The sequence below is a fragment of the Oncorhynchus nerka genome, linkage group LG9b (assembly GCF_034236695.1).
Source record: "Oncorhynchus nerka isolate Pitt River linkage group LG9b, Oner_Uvic_2.0, whole genome shotgun sequence".
NCBI lineage: Eukaryota > Metazoa > Chordata > Actinopteri > Salmoniformes > Salmonidae > Oncorhynchus > Oncorhynchus nerka.
The window spans coordinates 11,506,916-11,522,884 of NC_088424.1; the positions used below are offsets into that span (position 1 = coordinate 11,506,916).

At 41.4% G+C, this 15,969-nt stretch overlaps 1 protein-coding gene across 2 annotated transcripts in view; it reads right to left on the reverse strand.

Moving 5' to 3' along the window:
• Positions 1–15,969, reverse strand: part of LOC115114255 (serine/threonine-protein kinase PRP4 homolog) — a 34,519-nt gene that overhangs the window by 12,036 nt on the left and 6,514 nt on the right. For both annotated transcript variants that reach the window (XM_029642344.2, XM_029642345.1), the window contains exons 4-10: positions 9,094–9,234; positions 8,538–8,619; positions 8,084–8,291; positions 6,186–6,259; positions 3,985–4,075; positions 3,615–3,762; positions 2,863–3,000 (exon numbers count right to left, since the gene is read on the reverse strand). In XM_029642344.2, coding sequence (XP_029498204.1) covers positions 2,863–3,000; positions 3,615–3,762; positions 3,985–4,075; positions 6,186–6,259; positions 8,084–8,291; positions 8,538–8,619; positions 9,094–9,234 — 882 coding nt within the window. The remainder of the gene's footprint in view (positions 1–2,862; positions 3,001–3,614; positions 3,763–3,984; positions 4,076–6,185; positions 6,260–8,083; positions 8,292–8,537; positions 8,620–9,093; positions 9,235–15,969) is intronic.

Here is a 15,969-nt window from a genome sequence, read left to right on the forward strand (position 1 = left end):
CTACCTCAAAGATGCAGGTATAAGGGCTGGATTACTTGACAGAGAGAACTTGTTGTGAAGGGGAGAGCCTCGTGATACATCGGAGAGAGTATATTTTCTTACAAAATACAGCACTGAAGCAGAGAACATTAAAATAATCATTAAAAATAATTGGGGAATCATCCAAAGTGATACGCTACTACGCCAAGTCTTTCCTGAGCCACCAGTCATAAGCTTTAAGAGATGTCCTACCCTAAATGACAAATTAGTCCAGTTATCTTCTGGGTGACTCTGAAAAAACTTAGCTTGACCACAAACCCAAAGGCTCTTTTAAATGTAACCAATGCAGAAATATTGAACAGAAAAAGTATTTTGTTGACACAGCTTCTAAAATGAAGTATTACGTCGAGCATTTCATTAACTGCAAAACCCCTCATGTCATCTATAGATTGGAATGTCCACAGTGCAAGGTGTTCTACATGGGACGGACAAAGAGACGCCTTCAAGACCACTTAGCGGAACACAAGTACGCCATACGGGTAGGCAATGAAGACTACACCATGGCAAGGCACTACAAGTTCTTAACACCATGGCAACCCTGCCTCCGTACAAGCTGTGGGTATTGATCATGTTCCGACCTCAATTAGAAAAGGGGACTATCTTAAACAGTTAAACCAAAGTGAAAGTTTTTGGATTTACAAATTACAGGCCACTAAGTACCCTGGTTTAAATGAAGATATACATTTCTCACCCTTCCTGTAGGGTCGTGATGGGTCCATTTGCTGTCATCTAGTGGACATTTTGCTCAATTGCCGTCAGCTATTTTTAGACTGTTGTTGTTCATATTTGCTGTGCTCTAGTGTACTATGGAATATAATTGCTTTCTTATTCTTGACGCTTCTCCCAGTCATATTTAAGGATAGAACTACCTTTCTAGGTGTTCTGATACTTATTTTTAGACTGTTGTTGTTCATATTTGCTGTGCTCTAGCGTACTATGGAATATAATTGCTTTCTTATTCTTGACGCTTCTCCCAGTCATATTTAAGGATAGAACTACCTTTCTAGGTGTTCTGATACTTATTTTTAGACTGTTGTTGTTCATATTTGCTGTGGTCTAGCGTACTATGGAATATAATTGCTTTCTTATTCTTGACGCTTCTCCCAGTCATATTTAAGGATAGAACTACCTTTCTAAGTGTTCTGATACTTCTAGCTTGGAGTTTTTTGATAACATAGCTACAGTATTTCACTTTTTAATGTGTATTGTTTACTAGGCGTGTCCAATCAATTTTGTAACCACTCCCTCTTCAAATTAGGGCTAATTGGAAAAGCTGTTAAAAAAAGGACATTGTATTATTTCTTTGTACTCCCTGACGAAGGCCATGCAGCCGAAACGCGTCAGATTTTTAAAACTTTGTTTCTATTTAACATGCCATACAAATAAAGGCATTTTAATTAATTATATGAAGAGTGCCTTGGTCATCCTTTCTTTTTGTGGTGTTTTGTTCGTTTTGGACTTTGGTAAGGTTTTTTTTCGGTTATTCAGACACACAAAAAAAATTCTCAGGCAAGCCGATGTCGGTAGCCGAAGTCGATAGCCGAAGTCTAAGCCCCTTTGTCTGTGATTGGTCAACAGTAGGGATTCTTCAGTAAAGTCTGTTGTCATTCAACAAGAGAAGATTAATTTTCATGCATATTTTTTCATTTAGAAATACTGCACCAAACATATTAGTTATATGTAAAATTGTGCATCTAAGATCTCCTCGGCAAAAACATCAATTTATGACAAATTTCTTAATCTGTCATAATCTGTCTCAAAATGGAAAAACAGTAATATTTCCGCTTTTTTTGCGAGCCAAGCTGACTTCGACTAGCCGCCAGCCGAACTGAAGCGTGCTGACGCCCTTAGGCCTACAGCTCGATGGTTGTTATACAAGGCCGCTATACTATGCCTACTAATGCTAATGACATTACAATAATAGTAATAATAACAATAAGGATCAAGAAAAACAAAGGCTATTATATTATTTTTCAGGACAATATGGAACCGTGTGAATAAATTATAAATACCCGAAAGGCTGTTCTAACAAAAAAACAAAAAAAGGTGTAAAGCCTTTATTACAGCGTTGCAAAGATTAAAAACAGACGAATTTGTGAAATTGTTTATCCGACATGTTGTGGTTGCGTGAGGCTTGCGGAATCAGTAGGCAATTAAACACTCCAACAGGCAACAGAAGCAGGATCTATCTTATTTCTGTAGATACAGTATATATATGGATGATTTATAAAGCCAGGCACATTTAACAATTAAGCTATTGATTACAGACCCAATTAAGTTGGGGATTCCTTCACTTTTCTTTGACAATTAAGGCAGGGGCTGTTTTCTCAACTCCTAACTCCGCTGCTGCCTCTACCGCATTGTTCTCAACACCAATATGCTGGTTAACTTTGCTATTATGCACATAGCAACATGGTCTAGGAAAAGGCGCCAATTCAACAGCGCACTGATGCGTTTCAGAACCGCGGACAGCGACCGCTATCCGACGGGGAGAAAAGCGCATTTGTTATAAAACAATATAATTTGTATTAGTGTTGCACCATTGTTCTTACATAACCATGTACAATTTGAGTAGCAAATGACTTAGAGTGGACTGTGCCATTCCCCACAGCCCCTACAATGGATTAATACACTCAGACAGGCACGAATCAGATAGAGCCTTGTACACCATGCTACTGCTCGACTAAAGAAATCTCGGGTGACCAACAGCCAGTCGACCAAACAATCTACCAGTCAGCTAAATGGGGTAAGCCCTACTGCCTATACAGTGAAAGGGGAAACACTGTACTCAATCTAGTGGAGCCAGTGGCCTTGTTGGTGTACCTGAGAGGCTCGAAGACCAGACAGAGGTGCTGCTTGTGGTAGAAGTGTCGGAAGAGCCGCAGACAGTGGAACTTGTCGTCCAGGTCAGCATTGTTGAGCTTCTTAAGGAACTCCAGCTCCTTCAGCCCAGTCTTCTGCCTGTTAGGACAGAGAGATTACTGGGATGAGTCTCAAGTTATGGACACACTGGCGTCCCAGTAGGACAGGTCCACCTGGAGAGCTAATGGGTGTACTGGGGAGTATTCATTTGTCTGTTGCAAAACATTTAGGAACGGAAACCATTTACCTCTAAGAACCAAACAGAAGCAAACGGAACCAAACTGGGAGGGTCATACATTAATTTGTCCAATAGAAACTCTAATTATCGTTGGAAAACATTTTCCATTTGGAGTAAACGGTTTCCGTTGCAAAATGTTTTGTTCCAGCCCTGCTCTGACAGACCAGATTCAGCTAAGGAAGTAGAGGTTAGTGGAATCCGGTGTTAGAGCCTGGTTAGAACAAAAGCCTACACACCCATCCCTCCAGGAGGAAGGTGGCTACCCTTGTAAAAATATTAAATACAAGCTTCTTCCATGTAACAAAGGCATAATGATGAGGGAAAGTTCACATTATGAGTTTGATGAGTTGTGTTCAGTGGTGCACACCGAGCAAAACTTTTTGCAACAGGCAAGTTCAGGTAATATCTCCCCTGTTTCCCTCCATTTAGCTGCTGAACAGGGCCCAGGACTAACTATTGGTAGACTGACACTCACATGAGCTCGTTGTTCCGAATGATCTTGATGGCCACCTCATGGCTGGCGCGGGCCACGTCTCGGGCGCGGATGACGTTGCTGAACACCCCCTGGCCCGTGTAGCCGTACACGCTGTACCGCTTGTCCAGTATCTCCCCGATATTTAGTCCTGTCAAACATCAAAAGACAGAATATATTAGCTGGTTATGGATAGGGAACTTTCTCTTCTAACAATTTTGACGGATAATGTAGATTAAAAATACACAATTGTGCACAAACATATCAACATACAACAGAATAGATCTAACCAAAACACTTCACTCTGAGTGATGAATGAACTAACAATCTAACAAACAAATGAAGGAAGGAACTTTGTGCCACATAGACTTACGGTAGTATCCCTCTGCGTCTGTCCAGTTGTCTCGGAGGTTGGGGTTCTCCTTAAAGTCCTTCCCAATGCCTGCTGCTCGAAGCCTTGCACTCTGCAGTGACCACAAATCACTTAGTAAAAAAACAATGTTTTTTCAACAACAACAAAAAATAAATATATCCTTTCAAGTAATAAGTTATTATTAAGTGTGCTTGATTGAGCTTGCCTGGCGCAATGGAACCAAATTAATAGTCCCAGAAGCGTATATCATGTCCATCTGGCGCCATAAGCAGGCTTAATCAAACACTCATAGAATAAAAATAATCTATACTGAACAAAAATATAAACGCAACATGCAACAATTTCAACATTTTTATTGAGTCACAGTTCATAAAAGGATATCAGTCAGTTGAAATGAATTCATTAATGGAAATATACGGATTTCACATGACTGGGCTGGGAGTGCAGCCATGGGTGGGCCTTGGAGTTCAATAGGCCCACCCACTTGGCAGCCAGGCCCACCCACTGGAGAGCCAGGACCACCCACTGGAGAGCCAGGCCCACCCACTTGGCAGCCAGGCCCACCCGCTGGAGAGCCAGGCCCACCCGCTGGAGAGCCAGGCCCACCCACTGGAGAGCCAGGCCCACCCACTGGAGAGCCAGGCCCACCCACTTGGCAGCCAGGCCCACCCACTGGAGAGCCAGGCCCACCCACTTGGCAGCCAGGCCCACCCACTGGAGAGCCAGGCCCACCCACTGGAGAGCCAGGTCCACCCACTGGAGAGCCAGGCCCACCCACTGGAGAGCCAGGCCCACCCACTGGAGAGCCAGGCCCACCCACTGGAGAGCCAGGCCCACCCACTTGGCAGCCAGGCCCACCCACTGGAGAGCCAGGCCCACCCACTGGAGAGCCAGGCCCACCCACTGGAGAGCCAGGTCCACCCACTGGAGAGCCAGGCCCACCCACTGGAGAGCCAGGCCCACCCACTGGAGAGCCAGGCCCACCCACTGGAGAGCCAGGCCCACCCACTGGAGAGCCAGGCCCACCCACTGGAGAGCCAGGTCCACCCACTGGAGAGCCAGGCCCACCCACTGGAGAGCCAGGCCCACCCACTGGAGAGCCAGGCCCACCCACTTGGCAGCCAGGCCCACCCACTGGAGAGCCAGGCCCACCCACTGGAGAGCCAGGCCCACCCACTTGGCAGCCAGGCCCACCCACTGGAGAGCCAGGTCCAGCCAATCAGAATGAGTTTTTCCCCACAAAAGGGCTTTATTATAGACACAAATAGTCCTCAGCACCACCCCGCCTCAGACGATCCCGCAGGTGAAGAAACAGGATGTGGAGGTCCCGGGCTGGCGTGGTTACACACGGTCTGTGGTTGAGGCCGGTTGGACGTACTGCGGTTGGACATACCGTAAATTCTCTAAAACGGCGTTGGAGGCAGCTTATATTAGGGAAATTAACATTCAATTCTCTGGCAACAGCTCTGGTGGACATTCCTGTAGTCAGCATCCCAATTGCATGTTCACTCAAAACTTGAGACATCTGTGACATTATGTTGTGTGACAAAACTGCACATTTTAGAGTGGCCTTTTATTGTCCCGAGCACGAGGTGCACCTCTGTAATGATCATGCCGTTTAATCAGATTCTTGATATGCCTCACCTGCCAGGTGGATGTATTATCTTGGCAAACGAGAAATGTTCACTAACAGGGATGTAAATGAATTTGTGCACAGAAATTGAGAGCAATCAACTTTTTGTGCGCATGGAAAATTTCAGGGATTTTTATTTCAGCTCATGAAACATGGGATTAACACTTGCGTTTATATTTTTGTTCAGTGTAATACTTGTTGAACCCAGGTCTGACTGTCAGGCTGCAATACAAAACCTATTCAGACACAGTTGAGGTGGTATTCTGACTTGGGATCAATGTGCAAGTTCCCCACTGACCTCAGTTAATGATTTACGTGAAACCCAGACTCTGAATCGAACTAGCAGTTCTCACAGAAATGTCACCAGAGAAAACGCTGTGGCCCAGTTTACAGTTACCACTGACAGAAGCTTGTTTTGACAGTAATACAAAGGTGACCCGGACACCACACGGTGCAACTATCTGCCAGAATCCTATTCCATAGACAACCTCAATTAAAAGTTGAAGACTCGTACACGTCATGGTGGTCAGAATCGGAATGGAATCATAGCAACAGGAGGAGTACTCACATCGTAGGCGGCGAACATGTCATCCGATTCAGTGAACATATCAGGGGCGGATGTTTTTTTCTGGTTGGTTCCTTCTAAAAAAGAAAGGGAGTACAGTTATAAGCACTGTTAAACTGTAAAAGCATTTTGTGAATACTGCTGATGTCAAAAGGCCATACATTTGATTTATAAATAAGAATTCATTGTGTAAAAATAGGATATGACATAATGAATAATGGACTTTGGAACTACATTTGTAACTCGATCATTAGTCTGAAGCCATGCAAAATAAGACAAATTATGTTTCTATTAAAGGTCGACCTATTATGATTTTTCAAAGCCGATACCGATTATTGGAGGACCAAAAAAGCCGATACCGATTAATCGGACGATTTTTATATATAATGACAATTGAATGAACAATGAACACTTATTTTAACTTAATATAATACATCAATAAAATCACTTAAGTCTCAAATAAATAATTAAACATGTTCAATTTGGTTTAAATAACGCAAAAACAAAGTGTTGGAGATTTAAGTTAAAGTGCAATATGTGCCATGTAAAAAAGCTAATGTTTAAGTTCCTTGCTCAGAACATGAGAACATATGAAAGCTGGTGGTTCCTTTTAACATGAGTCTTCAATATTCCCAGGTAAGAAGTTTTAGGTTGTAGTTATTATAGGACTATTTCTCTCTATACCATTTGTATTTCATATACCTTTGACTATTGGATGTTCTAATAGGTACTTTAGTATTGCCAGCCTAATCTCGGGAGTTTATAGGCTTGAAGTCATAAACAGTGCAATGCTTGAAGAATTGCGAAGAGCTGCTGGCAAACACAGTAAAGTGCTGTTTGAATGAATGCTTACGAGCCTGCTGCTGCCTACCACCGCTAAGTCAGACTGCTCTAGTAAATCATAAACGTAATTATAATATAATAACACACAGAAATACGAGCCTTATGTCATTAATATGGTCAAATCCGGAAACTATCATTTAGAAAACAAAACGTTTATTCTTTCAGTGAAATACGGAACCGTTCCGTATTTCATCTAACGGGTGGCATCCATCAGTCTAAATATTCCTGTTACATTACACAACCTTCAATGTTATGTCATAATTACGTAAAATTCTGGCAAGTTAGTTCGCAACGAAACAGGCGGCTCAAACTGTTGCATATACCGTGACTCTGCATGCAATGAACACAAGAGAGGTGACACAATTTCCCTAGTTTAATATAGCCTGCTAACATGAATTTCTTTTAACTAAATATGCAGGTTTAAAAATATATACTTCTGTGTATTGATTTTAAGAAAGGCGTTGATGTTTATGGTTAGGTACACATTGGTGCAACAATAGTGCTTTTTTAGCGAATGCTCTTGTTAAATCACCCGTTTGGCGAAGTAGGCTGTGATTCAATGATAAATTAACAGGCACCACATCGATTATATGCAACGCAGGACAAGCTAGTAATATCATCAACCGTGTGTAGTTAACTAGTGATTATGTTAAGATTGATTGTTTTTTATAAGATAAGTTTAATGCTAGCTAGCACCTTACCTTGGCTCCTTGCTGCACTCGCATAACTTGTAATCGGCCATAATCGGTGTCCAAAAATGCTGATTACCGATTGTTATGAAAACTTGAAGTCGGCCCCTAATTAATCAGACATTCCGATTAATCGGTTGACCTCTAGTTTCTATCCCCACTACTGAATCATGTACCAGCATGAGCTTCTATCAGCATGACAAAAACACGCACACGCACCTGGGTCAAATGCAAATGTCAAATACTTTCAATACATACTTCATGGTGTTTCTACTGAGCAAATTAAATCAAATGTGGCTCAAGTATCTGAAAGTATTTCATATGTCTTAGTTTTCCACAGGTTTGGTGAACACACACACACCAGTGTACCGTCTTTTTCCTGTTCGATGAGGTTGTGCTTTGCCTTGATGTTTTCTTCGAAGGTGTCCACGTTTTCCCGCTCATACTCTTTGACATCGGCCGCCACGCGCTCCAAGATGTCGTCTGGCGACGGCGAGCGGCTGCGTGGGCTGCTCTGGGGGCTGCCGGGCTCCGATGGTGCCGACATGTTACTACCCTCGTTCCCTCCCTTGTACTTCTGTTCATGGGAACACAGATAGACACACAATGTAAGCATGAATACCAAGCACAGGCACGCCAACATGTACACACATGATGAACTAACAATCAAACACCTGTGTGTGCCATGTGTGCATGCAGTGGATGACAATAACCAATAATACAGGGTAAATGGCATATCATGACATTAAACGGCTGTTTATGGCTCTGTTTAAAGTAATGTCAGTGCATCGAAGGATGATATTATTGAGGTCTTATCACCCACCTGGACGATGGCCAGGCGCTGTAGCCTCCTCTGTTCAATGAGAGCCTCCTCGTCCTCCTCATCCACATCGTAATCTTCCAGCCTGGACAGGAAACACCACGTCAACTCTCGACGAACACATACAATGTGGTCATCCTCCCCACACTCATGAACAAAAGCTTATATTACAAAAAGCTTGCCCTAAAACAAAAATGGTGTGGTTTAATGAGACTGAAATTGATTAATGTTGAATCATGTGTATGAACCATACAGTCAACACTTAAGACAAAATCTGAAGTAAGCAATACCCTATTAAAGTGATCTGTCATTTTCCAGTTTTTGAACATTTGTAGGTTTTTTAAGCGTTTTCAAGGCAAAACTTATAAAAGGCATCTGGCAGAAGTAAATGTATCCACAAGCACAAATTATAATTGTATATATACACACCTTAAATTACTACGTTTCCACAAATGTTATGATATAATCGTTATGCCCATTCAAAAGATTAGGGGACTTGATGCAGAAGTATGACTTTCATAGGGTATAAGCAACTAAAATTCCTTAGTGCACTGCCTACACTTCATCTTCAGAGTCCTCCTTGTCGACCCTCATTCCCTCCGAGAGGCTGCCTTTGAACTTGTCCTCTCTGTCCCGGCTCCATCTCCTCTCCTGGGATCTGGAACGCCACCGCAGCCTCCGTCCCAACCGATCCAACGACCTATGGAGAAGAGCGAAGAAAAAGCCTGAGCATCTTGCAGGTGCAATACGGAAGGCATCCTGCTGATCAATGGTCATTTATATTAATGATATAGCTATTACCATTGAATCTTCAAGAATAACAAAACACCTTATAATCGAAATTTCATAACCCAAAACTTATGTGAGTTGCAATTCTCTCCATTATAAAAATCGTTATTGTATTTAAATATCAATATAAAGAATTAAGTTTCAGTCTAAGCAGACCTTCAATGCACAGACAATAGGACTAGTGACCTACAGTGCCTTCAGTAAGTATTCAGACCCCTTGACAATCCCACATTGTTACGTTACAGCCTTATTCTAAAATAGATTCAATTTGTTTTTTTCCTCATTGATCTACACACAATACCCCATAATCACAAAGCAAAAACAGGTTTTTATAAATGTTTGCTCATTTATAAAAAACGGAAATATCACACTTACATACAGTGGTTGCTCCACTAAAAGTTTTATACTGCGGTACTTAGAGGTAATTTGTGGATTAGTACGGTACCCTGCGTCACCACTTCATTGCTTCAGACCAGGTCTAAGACACTGCTACAGATGCTGGTTCAATACTCGTGCTGACCTCGATTGGGAGACCCATAAGATGACAGTAGGTTTTTGGTTTCTCTCCCTCTAAAAACAGAAAAAAATAATTCTAAATAACAAACTGGCTTTATTTACAAATTACTAACAATGTCTCACCCCATGTTCAAGAATGGCCTTTTTCTGGCTCATTTGACAATGAAATCTCCAAATTATATATATTTTTAAACAAAACGATTATTATTATATAAAATCCCCTTGTATATTCTCACAGATATATTATTAACCCTGTTATTAGCAGGACAATATATTGATCATATTGGTCATGTCTCCCGAGTGGCGCACAATGGGATTGCCTTGCAGTTCTCCAGCTGTAACCACTGAAAGCGTGCTAGGTTCAAGGCACGAGGGTAGGGGTGGACCCCCACCCTGGGTAGTACAGAACACTTTAAGGGGCATCGCCCTAATAATGGTGCTGACTAGGGAAACGTTCCCGCTGTTCTTAGTGCTAGTCTGCACGTTCAAACTAAAACAATGTAACTAATAATAGCTTCTTATCGTTAATAAAATAAAAATACTATTTCAAAATGGCAATGTTTATTTAGTTATGGATCCATAAATTACTATGGGAATAAATATCACTGAATTACAGAAATATCCTCCAATCTTCTATATGTGATTATTGGCAGTCAGGTCATATTTTCCGAAATACTGTAGGCGATATAAGTCTCACTAGTGTTGAGTAATGTTCTGTTAAAAGTGGTGTAGGTCTTACTTAAAGAGCATATTGAAGTTGGAAGCAATAGGATTTGAAGCAATAGCCTACAACTATTTTAGCACCGTTTCACTCTGCTCTGAGACAAGCATGGGGACTGGTCTTGATAAACCTATGACATTTTTATTTTCACTGAATCTCCGTTTGGGTATTGGTTAGACTACAATTATACAATAAGGGTGTAGAAATGTTATACTCTCAATGTAACCTTTAAACTAGACAAGTCAGTTAAGAACAAATTCTTATTTACAAGGACAGCCTAATCCTTCATCCCCATCCGGGAAATTGAACCCCGGTACCCGGGATTCTTTAGCTAAATACTGTAGCCTACTCCCGACAGTCACATTGTACAGCACCATATTTTCCATTTCATCCTAGAGGGTTTTTTGTTTTTCTTGGAATTAGAAACACCATATTATTAATCAAATTAATCCCAAACGCTAAAGGTAATTGGAAAGGTAAATACAAATGATTTGTGACATTATGGTTACAATAAAGAATGTAAACAAGATACTGTGTTTTTATTTACAGTAGTGATGGACAGACAGTGGCATTATGAAAACAGGTTTTCAAACACTTGTTGCCCGATTAGCAGGACAATAGACTCTTTATAGCCCGGCTACTGAAGTGCGAACATCCCCCTACCTGCAATGTATTCAACGCTTAAGTACTCTGAAGTGTTACATTTATAACTGAAAACAGCAGTACAGTATTTCTTCATCAACATCTTCATGCTTCTGTTAATAAAATAACTAGAAAAAAAGACATTCAAAATGCAGATGGTTATTGAAACTACATTTTAGTCGCACTTCCACGATCACGCTGAGATGATCAATGTATTTGCTGCATCGTAGTATCATCAATTTATCTTGCCAAAACGTCTTGATGTCCTTCACCAGTTCATCTTTGCTTGTAGGCTTGGCAGAGATATGGATTAATATTTTCAGTTGATGCCAAACGAGTTCGATCGGGTTTAAAATCAGTAGACCTACAAAATGAGATTAATAAAAAACATTTTTAGATATACTGTAGGCATACCGTAGGTGTTGTCTTATTTATTTTACCTTTCCTCTCCTGTACTCCCTGTTCACCCAAGACTGCGTGGCCACGCACTCCTCCAACTCAATCATCAAGTTTGCGGACGACACAACAGTGGTAGGCTTGATTACCAACAACGACGAGACGGCCTACAGGGAGGAGGTGAGGGCCCTCGGAGTGTGGTGTCAGGAAAATAACCTCACACTCAACGTCAACAAAACTAAGGAGATGATTGTGGACTTCAGGAAACAGCAGAGGGAACACCCCCCTATCCACATCGATGGAACAGTAGTGGAGAGGGTAGTAAGTTTTAAGTTCCTTGGCGTACACATCACAGACACACTGAATTGGTCCACCCACACAGACAGCATCGTGAAGAAGGCGCAGCAGCGCCTCTTCAACCTCAGGAGGCTGAAGAAATTTGGCTTGTCACCAAAAGCACTCACAAACTTCTACAGATGCACAATCGAGAGCATCCTGTCAGGCTGTATCACCGCCTGGTACGGCAACTGCTCCGCCCACAACCGTAAGGCTCTCCAGAGGGTAGTGAGGTCTGCACAACACATCACCGGGGGCAAACTACCTGCCCTCCAGGACACCTACACCACCCGATGTCACAGGAAGGCCATAAAGATCATCAAGGACAACAACCACCCGAGCCACTGCCTGTTCACCCCGCTATCGTCCAGAAGGCGAGGTCAGTACAGGTGCATCAAAGCTGGGACCGAGAGACTGAAAAACAGCTTCTATCTCAAGGCCATCAGACTGTTAAACAGCCACCACTAACAATGAGTGGCTGCTGCCAACACACTGACTCAACTCCAGCCACGTTAATAATGGGAATTGATGGGAATTTGTGTAAAATATATCACTAGCCACTTTAAACAATGCTACTTAATATAACATTTACATAGCCTACATTTTTATCTCATATGTATACGTATATAGTGTACTCTATATCATCTACTGCATCTTTATGTAATCCATGTATCACTAGCCACTTTAAACTATGCCACTTTGTTTACATACTCATCTCATATGTATACACTGTACTCGATACCATCTACTGCATCTTGCCTATGCCACTCTGTACCATCACTCATTCATAGATCTTTATGTACATATTCTTTATCCCTTTACACTTAAGTGTATAAGGTAGTAGTTTTGGGAATTGTTAGCTAGATTACTCATTGGTTATTACTGCATTGTCGGAACTAGAAGCACAAGCATTTCGCTACACTTGCATTAACATCTGCTAACCATGTGTATGTGACAAATAAAATTTGATTTGATTTATTTTACTACATAAAATCTGCTGGCATCTTGACTCAGTTTATGCCCTCATTTGCAATGCAAACCCGGGCGGCAGTGTGTTTTGGGTCATTGTCCGCATTTGAAAAAAAAAAAAAAACATTTAGCCTAACAGCCAACATTAGGTACAACACTAGAAATATACGTGTACATAGGCCTAAATGTAACAGTATAACTTTAGACCGTCCCCTCACCCATACCCGGGCGCGAACCAGGGACCCCTCTGCACACATCAACAACAGTCAGCCACGAAGCATCATTACCCATCGCTCCACAAAAGCCAAGGCCTTTGCAGAGCAAGGGGAACCACTACTTCAAGGTCTCAGAGCAAGTGACCTTGAAAGAAACAATGTGGTCCCAGAAACACCTCTCTGACATATGGTCCAGCATATCTCTTGATTTCTTCCTCAAAGAAATCTTGAGCCATGACACCTGAAAAAGGAGACAACAGTGAATTGTGGAACACATAGCAGTCCGTGCGTTGTAGGCTACAATATTTGATGTACAGTGCCTTGCGAAAGTATTCGGCCCCCTTGAATTTTGCGACCTTTTGCCACATTTCAGGCTTCAAACAAAGATATAAAACTGTCTTTTTTTTGTGAAGAATCAACAACAAGTGGGACACAATAATGAAGTGGAACGACATTTATTGGATATTTCAAACTTTTTTAACAAATCAAAAACTGAAACAATACAGTTTTATATCTTTATGTTTGAAGCCTGAAATGTGGCAAAAGGTCACAAAGTTCAAGGGGGCCGAAAACTTTCGCAAGGCACTGTACCTTTTGATTTGTAAATAGCCAAGCTAACCATCAAAAATCAAATTTGGGTCCCTGGCGAGAAATTGCCCCACACGTCGAGTTTGAGCGGATGCTTGGGACTCTGCTTGCTTAACCTTCTTTCTTTTTTCTGTAGCAATTTTAAGCAAATTGCTCAAGGGCCACAGTTGATTCGTCTGTGAAGATGACATTGAATGTCTTGCCAGATTTGATCCATGCCTGGACCCGCAGGACGCAAAGTTCTTTGTTCGTCAGACAAATTATCGGGCCGAACCTACAGAACAGTACAAAACAAGCAAACAAAATGTTCAAGGGGAAAAAAAAGGGATGTTTAAAAAAAATATATATATTGATATGTCTTACCGAGCCTTTCCATAAGTCCACGCCAGTTTCTTCAACGGTCTTCTGACAGTGATTAGAGCAATGTTGATGTTGTGCTGTGATGCCATTGGTCCAGAGCCAGGTGCGTTGGCGGAGTATGACGCGTTGAAGAGGGCGAGGAACGAGATGGAGTCACAATGCCAGGCACACCAGTGAGCTCTGGAACTCCACCTCCGACATTCAGAGTCAACATACCTGGCAGTTTCATCAGGTCATCGGTTCATCCTGACATTTCCATTCCTCTTCTGACAACAGAACTTGATCAACTGCTACCCAGGCACAGCAAGGGCGGTCCGGACCGTTGTGCTGTTCTGCTATAGCCTAATAAACAAATTCAGGTGGCTTATATATGCAAAACTCTTTAAATGATTTATTATCCAAAAGTAAAAGCATATACTTTACAGTACTGTATTTCTTCATCCGTGTCTTTATGCTTTCGTAAATAATGATAAAAAAATACTCTTTCAAAATGCAGATGTTTACTTAGTTATGGATCCATAACAAATTCCTATGGGAATAAATATCACTGAATTACAGAAATATTGGAACAAAGTTGTCTACTGAAGGTAAAGAAATTGTTGTTCACTGGAAAAAAAAAAAATAGCTATTAGCAGGTAGCTGGTAGTTAGGTTGGCCGTGATTGGTTGCAATTTCAGTTTAATCCACCAGAAAAGACAAAAAATATAATGGATCACATCCGACCCCTGATTGGGAATCACATAGGGCGTCGCACAATTGGCCCAGCATTTCTCTCCCTCTAAAAACAGAAATAAATGTTTTGGCCTTTATTCAGATTACAATCGCTCACTTTCGTTTAAAAACAAAAAAATAACCTCCAAAATATTGTTATATATTTTCAAGTTGATGGAAAAGTCATATAGCCCGGCACCTACATAAAGCTGAGTGACTCACTCATTCATGGCTTTGGATCAAAACAAATAAGTACCAACATTCTTTCTGATAGTCTTTAATTAAGAAATGCTTTGGTTTTCCTGACCTGGACACCACGTACAGTAATATTATAGCCCATTATGGGCCATTAGCAGGACAATATTCCTTTACCAACACCGCTCTGTATTTTGATACTTTGTGCTTCAAATTCTATTGCTTCCAACTTCAATATGCTCTTCAAATAAGACCCACACCACTTTTAACAGCACATTACTCAACACTACTGAGTCTATGGTAGGCCTACAGTATATCGAAAAATATGACGTGACTGCCAATAATTACATATAGAGGATTCAGAATTAAATCCAAAAGCGGCCTCATGGGTCTCCCGGTGCTGGCCGCCACTAGTGTTGAGTAATGTGCTGTTAAAAATAGTCTTATTTATTTGAAGAGCATATTGAAGTTAGAAGCAATAGGATTTGAAGCAATAGCCTACAACTATTTTAGCACTGTTCCGCACTGCTCTGAGACAAGCATGGGGACTGGTCTTGATAAATCAATGAGATTTTTTATTTTCACTGGATCTCCATTTGGGTAGGCAAGTCAGTTAAGAACAAATTCTTCTTTACAAGGACAGCCTACTCCTTCCTCCCCATCTGTGAATTGAACCCATCTCCCGCAAGACAGAGGGATTCTTTAGCAAAATAGCCAAGTACTGTAGCCTACTCCCGACCGTCACGCTGTAGTGACATATTTTCCGTTCCATCCTAATGGAAACCCAGAGAAATTTTTAGTTGTTCTTGGACTAGAAACACCATAATATTAAACAAATTAATTAACCTAAATTTCTTAAAATCAGTCCCATATACTGTGTTCTTACAAAAAAAGGTTTTACATTTTTTAGTACAGCCACTATTGAAGGCTATCAAATGCTTCTCAAAGATGCCCCCTTGGTGGTCAAACTAGCACTAACTAGCATTAATGAATAGAA